Source organism: Perna viridis, chromosome 13 (genome assembly GCF_037379345.1).
Source record: "Perna viridis isolate PV_CMFRI_1.1 ecotype Kerala chromosome 13, ASM3737934v1, whole genome shotgun sequence".
Lineage (NCBI taxonomy): Eukaryota > Metazoa > Mollusca > Bivalvia > Mytilida > Mytilidae > Perna > Perna viridis.
Genome location: NC_142457.1, coordinates 10,824,307 through 10,848,901, shown reverse-complemented (window position 1 = coordinate 10,848,901; position 24,595 = coordinate 10,824,307). Strand labels below are relative to the sequence as shown.

Here is a 24,595-nt window from a genome sequence, read left to right as displayed (position 1 = left end):
CTGGCTTCTTTTTCTGTATAAACAAATAAAACTTGAGATGTATACAGTATGACCTTTAATTTGATATGCAACAACCTTACTGTATAAACCATTTAAGTGTTGTACTCATTGACTTCACTCAATGATAAAACTAACAAGGTCAAGATCATACATGTATGTCAAGGTCACAAACCGGATTCTGCAAAACATTTAAATTGCCATAACTTTTGATAAGACGGTCTGACAGGTGTAAACTTGGTCTCAAAATGAAGGGCTTATCGAGAAGGTTATTTCATACCCTGTGTGTATGCACTTAACTCTTATCGTTTTCTTAATATCAAGGTCTGTAGTTTGCAGTGATAAAGCTTTCTAGCACTCTATAACCTTTGACCATGGATGAAAATGAAATGCCACATAGACCAAAGATCATTGATGAAGATCCTATGCTTCTACAACTTCCGGTTCTCGAAATATAAATTAAAAAAAACAAGAAGTATGATATTTCAAGGGAAATAACTCCTGTATGGTTTGATAATAAAATACATGTTTATGTTTATTCATGAGGTATTCTTGTTGTGTATATGGAACAGTTTTTAGATTATTTCTATCTATTATGGTTTTCAAGCTATGAGGGACTAACAGAAATTGTTTTAAGGGGACGTAACTCTTAAAGATGATAATGAAATCCATCGCAGGGTCATTTTCTAATTGAACCTGATGACATCTTCATGTTCACCAAAGATGGTCATGATAGCCTGAAAAATGAGTTCGGGAGATTATGTTGAAAAAAAACACCAATAATAGGGAGATAATTTCTACAATGGATAATGGAATTCTTCACAGGGTCATCTAATACAAGTCTTTAATAAGCTCTTTCGATGGTCTAAATGTGGTAATGATATCTTGAAAGATGAAAAGGGGAGGTCATGTCAAAGAAAATTTTGCAAATAACGAAAGAACAAAAAAAAAAACATAAGAAAAACAATAAGGTGTTTCCCATGTAAGGAAAGCCCTTAGTTAAAACATGCCAAGCTTACGATTATATTGCTCCAAATACGATCTCTAACCTCTATGGTCTTACACATTTTTAAATGTTTACTTTAGTCATTCTACAAATATCTTTATACTGGGTTTGATTTTTGGAATATAATGTAAATTTTAACTTCTTTAATTTGTAGATCTAGCACTCACTCCATGAACAAATTTGAAAACATAAATATCCTGGAACTAATTTAACTTAAGTGATTTACTCTTGAAATGAGCCTTCCTTTACTCAAAATTATTCGGCATAGGCATAGATTTTTTTTGGTTCAATATTATGCATACTGCCGTATTTGGAGCTTTAAAAAAATTAATGTTAACACGTCACAAGTTACATCTGATGTTTTCTTAAGTAGTTTTATACATTTATTACCATACCCTCGTAAACATCAGTTTTCTTCACCTTCTTGGTCTTTAACAGGTTTTGACAAAACCGTAAAATGTATACAATACCCAAAACATGTCTGAGAGAGTAATCAAGGGAACCAAGGTTATACCTTGTCTATAAAGCTTGTAAATGAATCATTTCTGAAGAAATTCATAACTACTTGATAACTATAACATTTATAAATGATTCACTTTGAAAATGTTAATTAATGCATCAAGTTAAGTATTGATATTTTTTGTGCTTTGTAGAGAATATTTCCCGTAAAGGTTGTATTTGAAATTTCTATAAAAGATGTATGCAATTAATTGTGTTTATTACGAACTGGGTCTTTGTACCTATGATGATTTTTGGAAAGAGTGTTGTAAGATTAACAACTTCCGTTCGCGGAGCCAAACAGGTTATTTTTATAATGACTGTTTCAAATCATGATTACAAATTAAAGGTCAAAAAGTTCAGAAATCCATGATATTTTATTATTATAGTTTGTATTGCATTGTTTTTTATATCTGTTATTGGTGACGTATCACAACTGATGAAGTACATAATTTTGTGCAACAAATAAAGCCAATATTATGACCATGTACCAAAATGACATAAGTTGACTTTTACTGGTGCATTCAAATGTAATGTATGATCTTTTCAAAGATTGTCGGTTTATCCAGATTGTTACCACAGAAATACTATTAACACTTTCCGTTTGCTGGATATGTCATTGACGTAATTCCATTTATTGGATTATTGTTCTTTTCACTAGAAAGTACAAACTTTTTTTAAAATTCTTTTCATAAAATTATCGAAGAAAACATTGATACCAGACATAATTCATTGGAACTAATATAAAAACGAAGCTCCTTTTTACAATTTACTCTTAATTTTCTTCTTATGGTGTATTTTTGGCAAATCAGTACTCAAACATTTGATTTGGCTACCGATTTTTCATCAAATCAGTTTACTTAAAGTTACAAGTACTGTTGTATTACATAGTGAAATTAGAATCAATCATCCAAACTATTACTCCGGATATGGTACGGACGCTACCCGACAACCCGTATACATTATGGTTATGACATGGACATTGGTCTATTATTTGGACTTTTTTTTTCATTTACAATAACAAATTATGCCTTGATGTGTTCGTGTGATTGAATAAAGTTTAACAAGGTTTGACTCATTGGAAACATTTAATTTGACGAACGTATCGCTTTTTCTCATTTCAAGTCCTCGTCATTATCATGTAGTACGTGTTGAACAGGAAATAAGTAATTTACATGATCAATTTATCAATGATCTCCTGATAGAATTGAACTTCAAATTGGATCTGTTGTTCAAGTTTGGATTGAACTTCATGAACTTCAATTTGTTAATAATGTTTATTATTAGCTAACAATCAAGTTTTACGTATTGAGTCATGAATCATATTATCTTTTCAGCTTAATTCTGTTTTCAGCCTTTCTAAAAATCACATTTTTAAACACAGTAAATATAAATGTATTAGGGTTATAACAATTCAATGGTTTTTACAAATCTTGCAGGTAAAAAAAAAGTGCACAAAACTTGCCTCTTTGACCCTTTGGACATTAATTACGATTGCAATTCCGGTATGCTATTCACGTGTTTCAAGCAATTAACTCTTGTTCGCAGCTGTAGAATCGAAGACTTAGAACGATGCAGATTTAAAAAAAAAATTTAATAAAGATATATATTTGGTTTTCATTTTTTTATATACATTCACTTCATAACACTTAATCAAAAAGTAATCACGTGAACCAAGGCACTAGCGGAGATCAAAAGAATTAAACTCAGGAGCAAAGACCAGACATTGAAAACAAACACATACAATAAGATCATAAAACAACCAAAATAATACACAAAGCAACAAAAGTAAATGAGCATCGTAACAAACAACGGGTTCATGATGACAACCATTAAACTTCTGTAGTGACGACTTCAATCTTGTAGCAACATGACCTTGTTCCAGAGGCCTAATTGTAAGAAGTCTAGGGCAATACAAAAAGTATGCATATTAACAGCAAGCAATGGCATAACGTTTAAGTTGTGGTATAAAAACTCCACACGCAGGTGCTGAAGGGATGTCACAGATGAAGGAAAAGTTATCAATACGGTATGAAAAGTCATCGTGTATATTGTACGGTTTGGTCAACAATTTTCCTTTACCATCGATCTCTAATTGTATGAGGCTGTCTTCACAGTGTCTGTAGTATTCTGAAAACTAGGATTGTTTAACGATAATACGTCATCTATATAGCGGAAAATAAGATTAAAGGATCTAGCTTGACGATCTTTTTTTCTTTCTGATCAGATCAGCTATGAAGTCAGCATAAAAAGAATGAAGGAATAGGTCAGCAAGTAGATAAGCATAATTTGTTTCCTTAGGATCATTTAATCAAAAAACCCGTCCACCACACTGTACAAAGTTGTAATAAGAAACCCTTAGACATCTTTGGTAATGTTGATTGTTTATAAACCACTGTATATACTTGTTATATCAAAGGTTCTTATATATGATTTCATTCGTGCAACGGTGTTATCCCCTTTTCATTCATGAACTCAGCGATGTCCTCAAGAGTCATGAAGTCGTCTTCGTCTTCGTTATTATCTTTTTCTTCTTCAGATTCGGATGACTCTAATGGCGAGGCAGTTAATTCATGATCAATATCAGCATATATTGTTCTGTCTTCTCCACGTATATGGAATGCCTGGCTCGCCTCATTGAATTCCAATTCTACATAGTTCAAGTTGTGATCTTCCTGAAATTCGTTTACCATTATATTACAAAAGATGCAAAATGTGGGCGATTAAAGTAATATTGTTACCTTTTTTCTTCCTTAAAATCCGTTTCATTCAAATATTTTACATACATACATTTAGTTTACCGTCACCGTTTTGAGCATTGGTTTATCTTTCAGGTAGTTAAAAAGCTCTTATTGACTTTCGTACGTCATTTTTCTTTACATGTGACTTCTTTAAAAATGCAACAAAATATAACAATGATTATTTTTTTTTTTTTTTGTAATTTGCATTAAATGTGAAATAATATTAAGAAGTTGATTACTAGACATTTTCTTCTCTTAAAAAGCACATTCCGGTTAGCGTTCTGGTTTCCTGAAATTATAAGGAAAGCAGTATCTTATGACCGACACGCTTGTAGAACAGACAAACATAACATGAAAAAGGCAATTTAATTTTCTATTTCTACAACTTCCGGTGTAATAAAAAGGGCAAAAACTTCTATATCACTTTAGAATATGTGACATAAGAAATATATTTCCAAAACTGAATGTTAGTAGTCAATAAATTTTATAAGTACTTATTCAGTCAAACTACAGTACAATAAGCAAGTTAATAAAGTTACATAAGCTATTGCTAATACAAAACTAAATCCGGATGTCAGTCCTGTTTTTGATAACTTTCTTATGTTTGTTTATTAGTGTCTGTGTACGTTTCCTAAGGATTGTACGATTTTGTTTTTTTTTTTTTTGTTTTTTTTTTTTTTTTTTTTTTTTTTTTTTTTTTTTTTTTTTTTTTTTTTTTTTTTTTTTTTTTTTTTTTTTTTTTTTTTTTTGTTTTTTTTTTTTTTTTTTTTTTTTGGTTTTTTTTTTTTTTTTTTTTTTTTTGGTTTTTTTTTTTTAATTATTAATATTTTTTGTTGTTGTTGTCATTTTTGTGTTTCTGATGACGTTTTGTCCGAAGAATTTCCTTTCAATGCTTCTTCTCCTTCCTACATTTTGCACATTTTAAGTTTGGAACTAGCAAAACCTTTGGTTGTTGTACAAACCATTGATTGGTAACATTCTTGGTAGTGAATCAAATGAGAGGTAGGCTTGGTTTTCAACCGCTACTTCAATGACTTGCTCTACTACAAAAATGAAAAGTAAAAGTGTATTTACGCAGACAGTAATTGATAACATGAAGTTAATTTAGTTGGAGATCTAAAATCACGAAATGTTTTATCAAATTTCCAACAGCTTTTTCTTGGTAGATTAATAGTTAATGAAACGTTATTGTGTATTCTTCATTAATGTTAACATAATTTCTGTGATTGGCCGGTTCGTTCTATATTTTATAACCAGCAATGACAACGGCAGTTCCCATTCAAACGTCACAACCCCGCAAAAATCATAATATTTATTATTATATTATGTTAGTCTATATGGACTTCAATTTTGATATTTCAAATTTGTTTTATATCAGCACTATCAGCACTTCCCATTCAAACCTCAACACCCCCGAAAAAATCATAATATTTAGATATTAAACAAATTAGAAATATCTTAATTGAAGTCCATAAAGATTAACTTCATGGTTTACAGGTGTAAACTGCTGAAACCTATATTATTACGTTTAACATATAAAAACATATCTGAAATAAAACGGAAACCAACAAGTTTGGGAAACCAAAATCACTTCGTGTTATCTGTGCATGTACTGATAAAATATTAAACCATCGGTACTGCAAAGTGAAATCGTTTTCATAAATGCATTTAAGTATAGTCGGCGTCACATAAATAACATACTGTTAAAATTTGAATAAAAATATTTTCTACGACTTTATTGACACCTACCGTCGTTTAAATTGTCTTAAATGACTTGCTCATTCGTTTAGCCAAACGGCTTCTCCCTAAACATTGAATCGTTAAATTCCGGTCAGATTTTAATTCTAGATGCCAATATTTACATTGTAAAAAGTCGGCCATGTTTACAGTGATCGGGTTGCTAGGAGATGTTGTTTACGTTTAAATGGTTTGTCCAAAAACCGAAGAACCCAGAATGCACTTCGGCGTTATTCGGATATCTCGGATTTATTTTACGCGAACAACGTACAATACCGAGAAGTTGATCAAGCAGACGATTGTCACCGGAGTTCGACGGGAACTTACGAACTTCGTTTGTAAACAAATCGTCCCGTAAAAACCAACATGGCGGATATTAGTATGGGATTTTCCCGTAAGGATTTGTTACGCATGATTTAAGCTAATAAGCGACTTGTTTTTGAGAAGCTGTTTGGCTAAACGAATGAGCAAGTCATTTAAGACAATTTAAACGACGGTTAGTGTCAATAAAGGCGTAGAAAATATTTTTATTCAAATTTTAACAGTATGTTATTTATGTGACGCCGAGTATAGTTTGTTACCTACCTTGATTTTCCCCGACGTTATCTTCTAGGTCGTTGGCGTTCCTGCAACAAACGTATAAATAAAAAAAAACTAGGTGTAACCAAGGTAGGATAACGCTTAACGACTTAGGTCTCACTAACCACTTCCGGGACAAATGACCACCCCTATGTAGTACCAAACACCCAATGAACCTAGACATATGCATTGTAAGTGCATTATTTGTGTGAACTATGATTAAAAGTAGTCAAAATAAAGCTGACAATGTGTACTTTAAAATCTTATGTGTAATTAACTACAAAAGTGCATAAATTTAAGGCTAGAAACCACTAATTCCACTTCCCATAGGCTTCTATGCTAATTTCACAATATTCAATGGCTTCTCTGGACTTTACCTTAACTTTAACCTGAGTACTATATATCAGCATGATTCTACATATGTCAGCTCACAATCTTCAGAATGGCATGTGGGTTTAGCAGACTTGCAGTGCAGTACTGGTCACCGGAAGTGAAGTGTCTATAAATAGCATGGGAAATCCCAGTGTTTTCACAAGATAGGGGTATATATAGAAATCATTATGGAGATTAGGCTTCACATCACAAGAAGCAAAATGCATCTATAAATTGTACAGAAACTATTTAATTTTTTTAAATAAGATGAGAATTTTTTTCACAGCAATATGAGGAATAGGGGTAATTTCTGCGTAGGACTATTTTTGCGTACGTTCCAAATGCTCATTGGTTGAATTGGTGGTCTGTAACCTAAATATTGTTTACATGTGTGAGTAATTTGCCTTCATGCTGTCAGTTAGCAGAAAAGTAAAAAGTGTGGATTTTCAGTATTATTTATTCAAGTAAATTTTTGAAGAATTTCTACAATCATCGTACCATTCGCATAATGATTTTAGAAGCCTTATTTGTCAAGCTTCGCAACGGTATGCAACTTTAAGATGCCATTTGTCCTGGGAATTCACAGTGAAACTTTGAACATTACTTTTTTAACATGTAAAGTAATGGAAACGTCAGAAGTGGTTAGTCAGACCTTATTGAATACAATATAAAGAAATGAAATATTGTCAGGTCTTTGCAAAACTCGGAGGTTCGAAATTCGTTTACAGACAAAACATGATATAGGGTTTTAATAAAATGTATTGTCAACAAAATAGCCAAAAGCCGAATATTTTTTAAAGAGACAACAAAATTGACGATCCCTTTGTTAATGACCAATGCACTTTTCTACAATAATGAACTACTGAGAATAAAGTTGAACGGTATTTTGTATTTTTTAAGATTAGCTTCAACATATTTTATACTACATTAAATGATAACATGGATAATGAGAGCTCATTAACCTTTAAATAAAAACTACTGATTCCAATTTATGAAAAACAAAAAGCTGACTGTCATTATGAAAATGTATTAACAATTACAACAATATAAACATAAATCGGGTTTAAAGGATAAAAAGGGTAACAAAAAGATGTAAAAAGTAAGAAAAAAAACTTATGAATAATACATTTTTGAGCATGTCATCAATACAACAGGCCATCATATGCAATCGTCCATTAGTTATGGCTTAAAAACATCATGCATGCATATAAAACTGGGATTGCGATGCATGAAAATAAGGTACACTTGAACTATGATCAAAGAGCTGTGGGGCTTATACAAGAACAAACGTTATACATTTAAACAAAGCATATAGGAGAGAGAAAAATAAGTAAATAAACAAAAGAAAAAAATAATTCAAGACATACCTTACGAAGAATTTACCTACGACTACCCCTACAATATTAACGCAAGTGTTAAATAACATCAACTAAGAATGACTAAAATACCAATCAATGGTTTAGTAATGCGACTTCATCTAGAACCAAATAAAAATGTCTGATGAAAAGAATTCTTGCCATTCATGGCGATTTCAAACCACAGACGTTCAAAGTCTTACTTTCATTTTGGTGAATATTTTTTTTAAATATATGAGTGAATGGATACGACTGTTAACATTCTGCAACAAATTTTTGATAACGTCCCTACATGTAGAAAATACATTAAATCACAATGGATGCAACACTTTAACACAAGTACACCCTGAGGAGTTAACATAAAGTAAGATTAATCTTCTACCTTTTGACATCACAATACTTTTGACATTATTATACCATGACACTATGACGTCGCAACTATGTAAATATATATTGATGAAAACAATGTAAAATAAAAGAACTTTAAAGGTAAACCGAAGAAGGTCTGTGGTCGAAACGTTTATTCAAGAGGTTGGGAAAGACAATTGATAGCCGTAAATGTTCCCTAAAGAATTTAAAACCAATTATTAAGATAATTGGTGAATTTTCTAATATTCTATCATAAATATGACCTTTAACACAGCATATAATGCATGCAATAGAATAAAACAATTACTTACCTTTACGGAAAATCATTGTGGTTATAGTTAAGACAACCAGGGCAGAAATAACAACTACGATATACATTAACACACTCCAAGCTTTAGCTGAAAGTATGTTCAATAATGCTTAAATAGACAAAACAAACTTGAAATACTATTATTTGATGTATTTAGAATAAAATATTGCTTAATTATTTTTTTAGTTGCCAAAGTTATCCGGATTGTTTACAGTGAAATTTTATTCCAACCTTTTATCAAGACCGCTTGTACCGGTAAGCCTGGACGAGCGATTTGCTGTAGACGCATTTACAGAACAGAGTAAAAGAAATTGGGCCTAACCATAGGTGTGTGCTCGAGACTAAAATATACTAAAGGAGTAGAATTTACATTGAATAGAGAGAACAATCATGTAGGAATTAGCATTGTAGAAATATATCAAATCTCTAGGTGGCCATAAACTTGACAATCATTATTGTGGAAGAGTTTGAGAGCATCTTTAATATATTTTATTAACAAATGAAAGATGTTGGCAGTTTTTCTGAGTTTTATCATGTTTAACCTAAAGTTGCAAAAAAACTTTTCAAAATAGCTTTACTGGGAGTTATACATGTAAAAGACTATCAGAGGGAGATTTCATGGAAACTTCTCAATTTTCAGGATTGACGGTAATGACATGGGCCATAATATACAGACCAATTTTTTTCGCAAAAATGTAAAATCAGAGACTTGAAATGTGCATTCGTTTGGTATAAAACATACGTTTGGGAAATGTTAATGGACACAGACACAGGGGTGATGGTCAATGACCTTCAACTTCTTATACATGACCACTGAATTTTCATTTACCAAGGTCCGGACTTGCCATATCTTACATTTACGTAATGAGGACCTTTCTTTTATTTTTTTTTTTGCCCGTGCAGGTCTGGGTGTCAAAAGAATAAACCTGCACAGCGCTAAGCTTATCGTAAATGGCGAATAAATAGTGCTCAGGAACCTAGCCGGGGACTAGGCGCTCTGCCTACAGAGCAACTGGCATGTGTGCCCCAGGTGGTGGAATGTGGTATGCCAGGCCTGTTCCATGCTGGGGTTGTCAGGCTATAATACGGAAAACCTGACCGCAAACCATAGTGGTGCACCGTGTTGGGAACGATGCCACGTTCCTTGAACGTTATAGAACCCTGTTGTGGTATTCGATAGGAGTAAGAACCTTTGCGCTCCGCCACAGGAGGCCAAATTGCCCGAACCAACCCATACCTCCCTTTTTCTTGTTGCAATCAAAAGTTGTCGATCTTATTATCCTTGTGTCCCGTCCCATTTTTCATTTCACCATCATTTCATGTTCATTGTGTCATCCATCTCATATTTATCGTCTGAATATAGCATAGCTGAAATACTGCTGCTCGGGCCTTAAACTCCAATAATCAATCAATCAATCAATCTGTATTTTCTGGATGAATTCTGTTAGAATGGAGAAAGAAGTTCGGAATCATGCGCTTTTGAAAGTAAAAACCCCTGATGGACAAATAAGACTTATTTTGGCGCACAATTTTAAAGTTGTTTCTTGAATACGTATTTGATTAAACAATGTGCATATGATTTAGTTGCTTGATATTGTCTTTCTATAAAATGCTATTGGTTATTATATGTCTCCTACTCTACTCCATGTATTTAGTTACCATATCATAATTCGCCATAAATGGAGTTCAACATTTTAGGAAACTACTCCCACGATATCCCACGTGTTCTCGATATGGAACAAAATCTATATTATTCATATTATCATAATCGGCCTTCAGACACGGAAACAATCACTAAGACTCTCTTTTCAGAACAATTAATAAATTGGTGAATTCATATTCAATATTTCCCAGAAAATAAATATCACAAAGGCAGTTTAATAAGCTTTGCAGAAAGGTCAAGTATCCTCGTTGTTAATCGAGTGAAATTTACAGTCAGGAAGTTCAAAACTTTAACCGGCTTGTACGTCGGATCACGTTTGTAATAAATTGTCATTACATTTGTGCATGTAGTCTCAAGTAACAAATGACGGTGTTTCGAACAAAGGGACTATTGGAGACTTCTAACAACATCCCCTCTATGACTGCTGACGATTCCATTTCCGTATGACTTTTCCGTCAAAACTATGATTAGCCCTTCGGGTTTCAGAACCCCCTACCTCTTTAAATAACAGGACATCGCAGACACTCGTTCCCTACTAACTGTTTGATTTGTTTACTAACCATTCGTTCTTATAGAACATTTCGTTGTTGTATTACTCCCACCAATAGAATTCCGAGAATATATTTGAACACAATATTCTGTGTCATATTCAAGGTTATGTATTCTCAATGTTGTATTGTTGCCAAACGTATCATTGATGACTGCAAAGCAATTCCAGTGATTCGCTATAAAAGGCTTGTATTCTACGAAAAAAGTCTGTTCTGATCCTCCATTAAAGTTTCTTCTTATCATTACTGCAATGTGTGTGTCTCCGACGCTAACGACTTCAATGTAAGGTATGTTAGGAACATCTAATAGTGGACAATGATTAAAAATTAATTTTAATACTCTAGGAATACGGTTTTTAATGGCTTTAGCAAAATTTCGAAATGTTCGAAAATTTCAAAAATTGGCAAATAATATTTCATAAATTTTATTCTTTTCCTATCAAATATGATGAGAAAATAATCCAGATAAAAATATACAATTAAATATTCTAGATGCATGTACCTACTATTATTTCGTACTAACAAATTTCACTTTATAGAAAATTGAAATAGTTGTGGAAATGTCCAAATTCAACTAAGTACAGGATTTTAATACAACATTCCAAAAGTAATTCTTATATAATCCTTTTCATTTCCTTCTCACAATATTTGGAATAAAATGAAACGCAGCAAAGTGTGTGTGTAACAAAATCACTACTTAAGGTATTACTTGCCTTGGGCTTTTAAAATAACTGTAAAATTGACAGACCCCTTGGCATTTGATATTACAAATGTGTAATTGGTAAAGTCACTTTCTTGCACAGACATAATGGTTTTGCTAATTGTATATCCGGTGATCATCAAAGTCTTCCCATGAATGCCGACACTCACGTTAGTTTGTTTTAGTAATAGTTGTTCATCAATGACTTTATCATTTCTTAATATCTTCCTTCTAGTTATTTCAGGAATGCTGTAAATATCGATCTTAATTGATACAGATTCCATGTATTTCCCATATTGTGATTCTTTCGTGGAAGGCAAAATTTCAGGAATGCCTTAAATAAAACAGTATAAAAAGATGTGGTTATTATTATTATTTTTTATAAGTCATTACAATTAGCGGCGGTACTTTGGAAAAAATGAATTACTTACGTTGCCTATCTGCAGTTGAAAATTGAATAAAAATTAAAATCAACGTTTAAATGTACCATCTTTCAAAAATGTGTGCTTACCTTGCAGTTTAATAATTTTTTTTCCGAATGTGACTTTATTGCCATCAGAACCAGGAATGCCGTTAGTCACCTCGCATATGTACAGTCCATTAACCTCGTAAGTTTTGCAGGAAGAAGAAAGAGTAAGATTTGCTGAACCGTTGAACAGTCTTAGTAAGGTTCCCTGCTCGGAAACATATCTCCATGCAACAAAACTTGTGTTCTTTGGTTCCCCGTCCGCATTGCAACGTAATTCACGGTTGTTTGTTGTAGAAATTGTAACATCAGGCGGATCTTTAAATCAACCAAAAGAGAGTTAACATTGAAATAATAGTTGTTCAGATGACAATGTATTATTGTACCTATCATCAACAGTATATTATTGAATAAAGGGGGAAATTATCTTGTAGAAATGCTTAATTAAAACGAATACATATATGCATTGATTTTAATCCATCTACCTACAAATTTCATTTGTTTTTCGAATGATTTCGGCAAGTTTCAGATTTTTATGATTTAACAAGTTTCTTTTTGTATTCATAAGAAAAATCATCTTAAAAGTACTTTATTCAACGTTTAGTCCATAGACAACATACGCCATATGTGACCCTTCTCCCTGTGAAATTTTCGAGATTACATTCTGTTTGCCGAATTCCAATGATTGCATAGCATAAAAAGTTTGCTTTAACATATACCACTACCGTTAATCTTAGGTATTTTGGATTTGTTTTATCATTTTATAGCATTATTGATTATTAAAAATCATTAAAATTACCGTTTGATTATCCTAGACTATCTGCCAGCGTTTCTGCTTTACGTTGAGTCCAAACCTTATCACATTAACTAATGTGTAATGGCATTTAATGTGAAAAATCTATCCCTACCCCAAAACAAAACAGTGACTTTATTTAGAATATTACATTTTGTATCGTAAAATTAAATGAGATTAGATAACATGTTATAAAAGAAAATAATGTGCAAATATCTAGTTGATTTATATTTAAGTATAAAAATAGTTATCGAAAAAATCATGCCTCCATATGATCCACCACTTCTTGGGCTTTGAACAAAAAGTATAGTCCTTCCAACTTAGTGTGGGTAGGTTTAATATTTGCTAGTTTTTTTACGGATTATCGGCGGTCTTTATAATACTAAATAATGGATATACGTATTTCCTAATGATAACATTTTACAGAGATTTTCAATGTACCATAAACTGTATTGTTGTCTTTTTTATCAGTATTTTGATTTTTATGATTTTTATTATTATTATTATTATTATTATTATTATAAAAATAAAAAAGTACCATTGCACCCTATTTAATATTTGGACTCAAAAGTATAAAATATTAAAAAAAAAAAGTTCAGAAAAAACAACAAACAGGCCTTCATTTAAGGAATGACAATTCTTTTCAAAGTTTTGAATGAACTTTTACAATTAGGGTATACAATTTAAATAAACTTAAAATCCAATATTCCCTAAGCAAGTATAGTGATGCCACTTTAACGCCAAGATAAAAGGGCTATTCCGTATAATCAAATATTATTGATTATTTTGCATAGTCCAGTAAAAGTTGAAGAAAAAATTACAGAACAAGATATTTTTTTTCAGGATTCAAACGATTGTTTATTCTGTAAAATAATCTGAACGTTTTATAGTCAAATAAGTTTATTCATGACTAAAAGGTACCTTGAAATAATCAAAAAAAGAGAATTTATTCAGTGCGAGTTTTTAACCGGTGTACCGTCTGTAACCTTGGACTACTGAGAATAACACTCGAAGCATGTGGCTGTGTCCTCAAAATTTGATCTTCCGGAGATAAATTCAATATAAAAGTGGTAAAAACTATTCAAAATGACTTTCAAAGAACGAATACTACTAACATTGATACCATGCTTTCAAAATGTCAGTCCCTAACTGGCCTGAAAAGATTGATTGATTGTTGGGGTCAAACGCCCGAGCAGCAATATTTCAGCTGTATTCAGGCGATGAACATGAAATGGATGATAAAATGAACATGAATGATGATGAAATGAAACAAGGGATGGGACACGGGGACAACAGGGTCGACAAATCTCGACTGCCACTAGAAAAAGGGGGATGGACAGAGCCGAGCAATTTAGCCTCCTGTGGCGGAGCGCAAAGGTTTCTACTCATATCGAATACTACAGCAGGGTTCTTTAACGTGCGAGGAACGTGGCATTTTTCCCAACGCGGTGCACAACTATGGTTTGCGGTCAGGTTTTCCGTATTTTAGCCTGACAACCCCAGCATGTAACACGCAATGGGTACCCCATTCCACTACCTGAGTCACACATGCCAGTTGCTCTGTGGGAAGAGCGCCTAGCCCCCGGCTACGTTCCTGAGCACTTTTTAGAAACCTTTTACGACAAGCTTAGCGCTATTGCAGGCCTATTCTTTTGACACCCAGACCTGCACGGGACGGCCAAAAAAGAGATAGAAAATAGTAAAATTGAAGAAAAATACTAAATTGCCCATTTTTCTTTTCAGCCGAGAATTATTGTGCATCTGTTTTTACTTTTTATGAATTACGTCATGTAATGAATATGTTAATTGCTTGTAAGCTTTCCACGATAGATTAGAGTTAGCAATCATTTCAATCACAATTGTAATTGGAAATGTACTTTGTTTTTAATTTTCTCATTTTTATTGGGGTGAGAGTAGCATTATTCTTAAAAAAAAAAGATAAAATGATAATGTTATTCAAATAACCTTATGGCTTTAAGAAAGAGTTTGGTGTAAGCAATAAACAGGTCCCATATCTTATTTAGATATCTTACATTTTGACGTGTTACTAACCGCGTGATAGTTGTCTATCTGTAAAAACTAAAATGCTACCTTTTAAGCACTCGATCCCCCCCCTTTTTGTTGTTGAAATATTATACTTTGCAGTAATTGTCAGATGGCAAACACCAAAATTATGAAAATAAACATATTTTAGAAGCTTAAATTCATAATCCCATAAATTCCCCAGGGGGTTAAGTGTTTCCCTTTTTTGTTAGAGGACTATTCTGTTTAAATATTTGTATTTCTCTGATTCCTCTTGTGTATGTGTGTGTAACGCAAGGGTGCTGGGTGCTTTCAAGTAAACAATGAAGCCCCATTAGTGTCCCTTGTTGTACAAACTTGCTTATTAAAGTGATGTCGCATACACGTTTCCCTCAATTTCACAGTACTATTTTTACGTTTTCCAATTATCTTATGTTGCTGATACAAAATACGAGCATTGCTTATGTACTTACATAATACTTTAACTGTGGCAGTTGCATTTGTAATTCCTACTTCATTTTGCGCTTCACAGATATAGTTGCCATCGTTTTTACGTGAACTAATCAACGTCAAGTTGCATGTAGAATAGTTACAACTTTTCAGTATAGTGTGTTTATGTCGGATGTGCACCAAGTAAACAGATGGATTGCCCTCTGACAGACACTGTATGGTGAAGTTGTTTCCTATAGAAACTGACTGAGTTCTAGCGGGATTTTGAACAACTGGACGGTTTGTTAAGTGTTATAAAAATATAAATGTTTGTTTAAAATATCATATATACAAATGCAAGTACACCAACCTCTGTTCGAGCTGATCCCGGAATTTTCCGGAAAACAGGCAAAACCAGACACTCTTTAAAGTCCTTTAATGTTAAAGGGAAAGACCACCTTTGTGTTAAGTTCGGCTCTTATGATAAATCATACCCACGTAAACAAAAATAAATAGCCTTTAATGCTAAATGCGCTTTTATAAAATACTCAATGCTACGCAAATTTCAAAATCTTTGAAATATATGTAAATAACCATCTTGCAGAGCTCTCCTTTCTGAAGGACGATCATAAGCAGACTTTATTGATTTTAACCGATAGCTTCCAATTGGGTCTTGACGTCACTAAGTTGGTTTGGTACTGATACAAGTACTGCAAATACTATGTAAACAAAGAATATTCCGTAAATAATTCTACGATCCTGTTTATCAAATCACCAAAACATGTTGCCTTGTCAAGTTTACGATTGCATGAATGATAACAGAGAATATTCTAGAAGTTTTTGATCGGCAACACGAACATTCTTTGGAAGAAGATTTTCCTATGACATACTACCTGTACTAGTCTTCTGGCAGCAAATCCTGTTGTACGTCAATGTTGTCCGACATTTGCTTAAATGTCTCTTTTTCTGTTTATTTTGGGTTGACATTATAGGGGAAAAGTACCAAATTTGAGATTTCTTCGGATATTCTAATCAATTACCTATTTACGTTCACTTTACAAATCGACTTCGTGACGTCACAACTCAACCGATCATGTTGGCGCCTAAAGACGCGGTAAATTCAAATTGCTTCATTTTAAATCTCGATTAAATAGTCAAGAAAAGAAAAGAAATTTGTTTCAATTTAATTTTCATGAACACTTAAAAGACTAGTTTCGATATTTATGACTTGTACAATAACATGGTCTTCTCTTTTAATTCAAGTGTATTTTATAGCTTGGTAAAGTGTATATCTGTCGAAACAAAACCTATTTTTAAGTCGAAAAGGGGTTTAATTTGGACAGATATCGTTCTATTGTGCCAAGGTAGTCGTATGTATAAATATAATATATTTTATTTCTTAATTTTTTTTTATCTTCTATCAATATTTTCTATGTACCTTTTTCATAAATACCGTTAATTTTTTTTTACAATTCGAAATGTAATAAAAATAAGATTCATGCAGTTGTTGTAAATGAGATAATCTGCATTTTCAATACACTGTTAATACCTACATTTTATATTTAGAGTAACCTTTTTGTCCAACGGCTTTGTTAATACTTCATTCTGAACCGCACAGGAAAACGTCCGACCGTGATCATCGCGTTTAGGAACAAAACAGTAAGAAATGTTTCCAGGGCCTCCTGTTTTGACCAGAGACAATCCTCTGTACCATGACATGTTCTCTTTCGGTACACCACTGATGACTGAACATACAAGTTCCAATTCTTTCCCCTCTGTACCGATAATACTTCCGTCAAAACTGATGTTCTCAATTGATATGTTTGATGGCTTAACTAAAACGTTTGAATACGGAATAATGATTATAATTAAAGTAAAATTGTAAGACCAAATAAAAAATAAACAACAACACTATGGTAGCTTTATTAGACGTTGCTCGAAAAGCAGGAAAACATATTCGTTCTTTTATATTTCTTTCCTGATTACATCTCAAAATACCTTTAAAATACATGTGATGCATGGTAATGAGAGATACATTTACAAAACTATTTTCAAAGACTGAACCCAGAGAAGAACCGGAAATCTTTGTGACACAATCATATTCGGTTTTTGTTTAACAAAAATGTTTAATAGCTTCTTATGCTTGCTAAGTACTATCAAATTTCACATTGCATTCATAAATAAAGTTCTTTTTAGAAAAATATTTTTAAATAGTCTTATAATAAAAGTCTACCATTTACCTTTCATGCATTGTCTAATACGATATAATATATCAACGACAACCCTGGACACTGTTTGATACTTATCGAAGACGACGGACATAAATATTTTATCATAATAAGATATATCTTAGCTATACGACATAAAAATGCCACAGTACGCACTACAAAACAACCTACCAGCAAAAGGTTTTGGCAATTTCTTGAAGACATCACCCGACTTGTTACCCTAAGAAAATAACTCTACCGGAAATGTCATTGATAATATCCCCAACAAATGTTTCATTAGTAAATGCAGTGATCTGCAAAATAAAGGTGACGTTGACAATTAAGTTGTATGCTTAGAGATTTACTGATGATCTGGGTCGCTAAACAGGCGAAAAAATCCATTGCAGAATCCAACAAAAAATCAATGGAAATGCTTACCTTTTAATATCAGTTCGTATCTCTTAGTTTGTATTGATTCTCCTTTAAATCCTGAGCATATATAACTGCCATTGTTTTTAGAAGTAACGTTTGATATATGTAGATTATAATTTCCTTTTTCTTGTCCTTTGGACGTTTGAAGACTGATTGAACTCGAAATCATCGGATTCCTTATTAAACCGTCATAATATTGGTTTTTGGGCGGACATCTGTCAGTGTGTGATAAACAGGGTCCAATCCATGATGAACCATTATAAATATCTACGTCACAGTTGAGTGTAGTATTTACTCCATCATTTACATAAACGATTGTTGCTTTGGATGGTTCTGATTCTATAATAAAAAGTGTTCTAAATAGATGATCCGTAAAACAGAAATTTGTTTGCATCATTGAATACTCATTTGACAGACGCAAAACCATTTTCACCAGTATAATAAGAATAATAGTTGTTCTGCCCTGCTTTTATTCAAATGAAAAATCTATAAGCTAATTAAACTTTGAATATTAGAATGATGTGTCATTTCTGGTTTTTCGTAATAAATAAAGACACATCACAACCTCAAAGTTTCCGATTCAAGACAAGACCAATCGTAATGTCAGATTGGTCATACTGTTAAAACTTCACGTCACAGACCTTTGGTTTTGCCTCACAGTTTTATTGACTATATCGGGCAGATTATAGTTTCCGAATATTTAAAAACATAAACCAGGACGAAATAAGTAACCAAATTGCTATTTTTCAATACAAATGAAATTCAATAACGTTATATAGAAAAATTAATCCTTACGGGTGTTTTTTTTTTCTGTCCTGTCTGTTTTTAATGATTCTGAAGATAAATCCTACCTTTTTTTCACATTTAAAATACAAATATAAAATACATTGGTTGTATGTAAGAATTTTTCTTCCAATTCTAAATATCAAACAGGTAAAAGGTCTATCAACAATAAAAGATTGTTCTCTACACTCAATAAAAAAAAGATGTAGTAAGATATTTTTATAAGTAATGTTATCAAGTACCATTCTGTGTAAGAATCGGGCAAGGGGTGGCACATCGTAATTCTCAATTTGATCTTTTTTGCCTCAAATATATTCAAATACATCAAGAAAACAAATATTAGACTTTTTAAATTTATACTGAAGCATTGGTGTCATAGATATTTTTTGACTGCTTATATAAATAAAAACTTCGGGCAAATCTTCCCGCCATTTTTCCATATCGCTTTTCAACTAAATTTGACCTATCAATATCATAAAAATGCAAACTTTATAAATACTTTGACAGTAATTTCTTGAGGTTGTGATGTATAGATAAAATTTTACCTTGACATTTTCTTCATCATTTCGTAATAACTTTTATTCACATTTCTCGTTAATTGAAAGTACAAGATTGATCATTTCACCCTTGTCTTGAAGGTAATATGTAATATACTTATTTTATTAATGCAATTATAATGAACTTACCAACGATCAAATAAACAATCATAAAACGAAAAACAAGTTTTTTGTGCATCGTAACTAATCCTAAGGCTACAAAGTACTACAGTATATTGATATTCAAACTTTCAAACGGAAACAAATTGTTTCCTCATTTTTAGTTAATATATCAGTTAATATTTAAAAGAACTGCCTACTCAAATTTTAATGTACACTTTTATGTGATGCTTTACATTTCTAGTATACGTCTCAGAATGCGACGACTCCATTCGCTACACTGCTCTATCGGATCAAAATGATCCAGGGAAGATAACGCACGCATAAAAGGGTTTGAAAAATTGCCAACGATGTAAGAAATGTCAAATTTGCTAAGCAAGTTTTTGGTCGTTCCCTCCGCAGATCTCAAGCTGGTACATACATAGAGTTGGGGTATAGCTTAGACTTGATTATATACAAACATGCATCCATTGTATTTGTATTAAAATTCTATACGTATGCTTTGTTTCTACATAGTAATGCACTAGCAAGTAAGATGGTTGAGTTGCTACATCCCATTAGACTGATTTTATGTATTATATACTTGAGGTGGTTGTATTTGTATAATGTTGCAGATTCTCTACTATCTTACAAGATACCATCAGAGGTTGTCTCATTCATTTACATCATGTGCTAATGTTTGCGCTCTTGATTAAATTACGAGGAAGAATTACTTGGTTAACGAAATCTATATTTTATAGCCTAGTCGGTCAAGTGGTCTAGAGTGTGGGACTTGGTGCAAGCGTTGTTGCCATAGTTGTCAGACAAGAGAAAGAATTCGAATGCCGAAGAGGGAGCGACCAAATTTGCCTCGCAAATTTGCAACCTTGCTTAAGACTTTATTATATATTCCAATATACATGTACAATGTGGGTCTGAAAAAATCTTAACGATGTAAGACCTGTCAATGTGCATTTACGACATGACCGCCTGCGCTAAGTCCAGGGCGCTATAACACTCGGCCAGCTAGAATATTAAAAGATAAAGCTTTCACTGACGGGTCATTCCTCCTCGTAGTATATATCTAGGGTTGCAACTTAGTACAGGATCAATACAGCTTATCTAGGTGTTGTTTTGTACAGGGGTATTATAGTATAGGGCAGAGAAACCCATTATAAAAGGTGTGGAAGATTTTTTTTTGGTATTTAGTTATACCATTTCTGAAACGGACCTTTTTTACTTGACTTTGACTTAAGTACTTTATCATATCATTACTATCTGACGGGGTAGTATAGACGAAATTCGCCGTACTAACAGCCCGTGAGAGAGACTCGTTATACATATAGAATTCATGCTTCTTTACCTGAATTAAGATTGTAATCAATACATATGACAAATTTTTCTAAAAGATAGCAGTGTCAATATTCCAATTTTTCATGCCTGGTTGTTCAAATATTTGATTTGTTTTTCATTTACTTTGCAAAGTTGTTTTGTTCTTTCAGTTGTTACAGCCTGGTATTGAATTGAAATTGGATATTTATATGCGTAAACTAAATGAATGGAATGTATTAGGGTGCAGATGTTCTGATACTCCCCTGCATCACAACACATTTCATTCATTTATTTTGTGCATATAAACATCAAATTAATTCAGATTCAGGGTTTTTTTTAAATTACATTAATTTAATCATGTAATTTTTACACTAATTGTTTAACCCAATAAGTGTGAGCACATTTAACGAATAGTCGTTACATTCTGAGAATTTTGTATAATATTGATTTGTTGTGACATGCATCATTAATTTGATCCCCTATCCTGCATAATAACATCTAAATGAACTGTCCCGTACTACCATACACTGTGTACTTATATACGTTGCAGCCTTAGATTAATCCTACTCGGCCAGCGAAAGCTATAGCCTAGCGGGCAGAGTGGTCTAAGGCGCTGGACTTCATGCAGACGATGTTGCCATAGATGTCACAGCGATACAAGTTCGAGTCCCCCGTAGGGAACGACCAAAAAAATGAGCATCGCAAATTTGACAGTTCTAACATCGTTGGGAATTTTTCAGACCTTTCTATACGTTTACATATCTTCTCTGTATCAATTTGATGCGATGGAGCAGTGTAGCGAATAGAGTCGTCACATTCTGAGACGTTTATAAACGTTGAACTATGTTTAACATCACCAGTAGATGGTAAAATTTACATTGAACATTGAATATTTCGGATAACTGATATCTTTCTTCAGCATAAAACTAAAAAAAACCTTATGAGCATAAAACTCACAAAGTTCATGATCAAAACAGATTCAGAAGCTGAATCACGTACGCTGTGGGTGATTGTACCTTTAAATATCATATATATATATATATATATATATATATATATATATATATATACCATCTCAGAATGTGACGACTCTATTCACTACACTACTCCATTGGATCAAATTGATACAGGGAAGATAACGTAAACTTATAGAAGGGACTGAAAAATTCCCAACGATGTTAGAACTGTCAAATTTGCGCAGCAAATTTTTGTCGTTCCCTGCGCGGGACTCGAACTCGTACCGCTGTGACATCTATGGCAACACCGCCTGCACTAAGTCCAGCGCCTTAGACCACTCGGCCAGCTAGGCTGGACTTAGTGCAGGCGGTTTTGCCATAGATGTCACAGCGGTACGAGTTCGAGTCCCGCGGAGGGAACGACAAAAATTTGCTGCGCAAATTTGACAGTTCTAACATCGTTGGGAATTTTTCAGACCCTTATATATATATATATTAGATACTACCACAGAATGGAAGTATGCATGGGGTAGGTGGAAAAGGGTAAAAATAGTAAGACCCTTTTCGATTCATACTCTCACAATTTTAGCTCCAAAAGTTCGTGCGAAATCAGGTATTTTGTAAATCAGCCTTCTGATGCTGAGGAGAGAACCTTATATGGCAGAGGACTGAAACATTCCGGATAACATTCTTCATTTCAATTACACCTGTGTACCATTGCATATATTTCATCTGTCTATGTATAAACTACATTTAAACAATATATCCAACAAAGTTCAACTTTTACTTTTAAGTTTTACAAAATTTGACGGGGGTAACTTAGTGGTCGAAACAGTGCGCCTTAATGTAACTGTATAGTGCACCCTAAAACAAAACAAAAATATAACTTCGGCCTCTTAATTTGTAATTCCGGGGAATAGAATGTCTATCAATTTGTACCAGGGGTTCGAATGTCTAAATTTGTAAATCCGGGGTTTGGAATGTGCCGAACTTACAAATTGTCATTCCGCACATATCGTTCGGCTTTTGGTATGCCTGGAATGTGCAGGAGCTACAAATTGGGGGTTTTCTACGCATGCTCCAAATTCAATTGTGACTTTCTTCCGTAATGGTTTACTTTTAAACAATAACTGAACAAATAATTCAGAAACTGGGGGCCAGTGTGATAATATTAAGAGGTAAAATGATTCATTACGGAGTTCATCATGTGCCGTGTGTTGGATATGTAAGAAAGGTATCAAATGTGTCAGTTTTGTGTTCGGCATTATGCAGTAAAGACTCCACAACTCGACGATCATCAGACTCAGAAATGTCCAAATGACAAATTATGGACCCAGTGGAAAGGACTGAAAGGTACGTACTTTGATAAAGCATTGAATATTTCACACATATGTGTGTGTGTATGTATTGGTTTCCTTGTGAATCCCATCTGAACCTGCAATCCTAATCCATTTTGGGATTCAGTGTCCGGAGCTATTTTATGATTTGGCCGTCCAATGAATCCCTTATCAACGCCGCAAATTTCATTCTGGAAAGTTGGAAAATTTTACCTCATCTCGGAACACAACGTTTTACATCACATGCTTCATTGGACACACTCAACCAAGGTAGGGGCTCGATTTTATATACATTTGTCTCTTTGAATCATCTTGGTTTATAATGTTTATAATATTTCAGCAGACACAGCCAAAAGTTATAGCGATATCGCTTTTTTTAATTGGGCGCCTCAATTTTTTGTTTACAGCAAATGTAAATCACGTGCCTCACTTTGAATACGAGATGAATTATAGTCTGTTTCTTATTTTCACTTTGACCGTGCCTTTAAATAATACTAGGAGCGGACGTTGCTTGTTGATGGCGTATAAAAGCGTTCATCGGAGAATTATTGTTGTGCTGTGTGGTTATTTTATTTTATTTTTTTATTTTTATTTTTTTATTTTTTTATTTTTTTATTTTTATTTTTTTTTTTTTTTTTTTTTTGGGGGGGGTGTTATATACTTATAAATTGTTATTTTCAGTTGGGGGTTCCTTTTTCTTTCAGTTCTTATGGAGAGGGGCGGTCTTTTTTATCTTTGGTGCTTTTTTTTTTAGATGTGACTGCTCAATTTTTATTTTTATTTTGGGATAATTTTAATGTTTTTTTTAGTTATTTTGGGGGGTCCCGATTTTATTTGTGTTTAAATTCTTTTTTAGTGCCTCAATATTGCTACAATTTGATTTTAGGGTATTTTGGGGTGGGGGAGGGGGAATGTTATTTTTTAAATGTGATTTTTTTTACCTTCTTTTTGTTAGGGTGCTATTTTTCTTTATTGTTTGGGTGTGTCTGCTGTTCGTGGGAGGCTATTTTTTGCAGATGTGCAGCTCTATGCTGACTGGTTTCCTTTTTTTGGAGGGAGGCTGCTTGTTTTATTTTGGCTCTACCAATCAGTATTATCCATGTTGCAACAAAGATAGTTTGTTTTGTTTGTTGTTCGCATTTGTTTTTATCATTTTTAGGGGGAGTCTGTTTGCTTTAATTTGAATTCTTTCTTTGTAATTAAAAAGTTTCGTCATCCAATCATATAAGAGGGTATACTGTTTTACCCTTGTCAATGTTACCATAACATTTTTTACCACCATAGATTTCTCATCTACGACTCATCACCGCGGCTTGAAATTTTAACAC

The 24,595-nt window shown here is 33.0% G+C and overlaps 1 protein-coding gene and 1 long non-coding RNA gene across 9 annotated transcripts in view; one reads left to right on the top strand and one right to left on the bottom strand.

Moving 5' to 3' along the window:
- Positions 1-2,293: 2,293 nt before the first annotated feature.
- On the bottom strand, positions 2,294-19,783 carry LOC148599542 (synaptogenesis protein syg-2-like). 8 transcript variants are annotated; one of them, XM_088557073.1, is made up of 13 exons: positions 19,694-19,783; positions 18,231-18,563; positions 17,139-17,420; positions 15,630-15,887; positions 12,387-12,659; positions 11,889-12,209; positions 11,188-11,478; positions 8,966-9,052; positions 8,298-8,325; positions 6,565-6,605; positions 5,205-5,285; positions 4,482-4,531; positions 2,294-4,176 (listed from the first exon to the last, which is right to left on the bottom strand). In XM_088557073.1, exons 1-13 carry the CDS (start codon positions 19,740-19,742, stop codon positions 3,937-3,939), a joined length of 2,334 nt encoding a protein of 777 aa, XP_088413199.1. In that variant the 5' UTR covers positions 19,743-19,783; the 3' UTR covers positions 2,294-3,936. The 8 variants fall into 8 exon arrangements, 5 of the variants coding, with proteins under 5 accessions (XP_088413199.1, XP_088413200.1, XP_088413201.1 ...); XM_088557074.1 differs by having other exon boundaries at positions 5,205-5,282; XM_088557075.1 differs by lacking the exon at positions 4,482-4,531 and having other exon boundaries at positions 3,993-4,176.
- A 3,244-nt stretch (positions 19,784-23,027) lies between these two features.
- The window catches only part of LOC148599541 (uncharacterized), a 33,331-nt gene continuing 31,763 nt past the window's right edge, over positions 23,028-24,595 (top strand). Inside the window, exon 1 of the long non-coding RNA XR_015917973.1 lies at positions 23,028-23,283. This is a non-coding gene — a long non-coding RNA (uncharacterized LOC148599541). The remainder of the gene's footprint in view (positions 23,284-24,595) is intronic.

Excerpts from the sequence above, each read along its gene's own strand:
- LOC148599542 (XM_088557073.1), bottom strand. The coding sequence starts at position 19,742 with ATGCACAAAAAACTTGTTTTTCGTTTTATGATTGTTTATTTGATCGTT. Across the intron at positions 5,286-6,564 it reads TAACGTCGGGGAAAATCAAG|TAGAGCAAGTCATTGAAGTA; the intron begins GTAGGTAACAAA and ends TCATTTTTGTAG. Across the intron at positions 4,177-4,481 it reads TTAAGAGAAGAAAATGTCTA|GAAGATCACAACTTGAACTA; the intron begins GTAATCAACTTC and ends AACGAATTTCAG.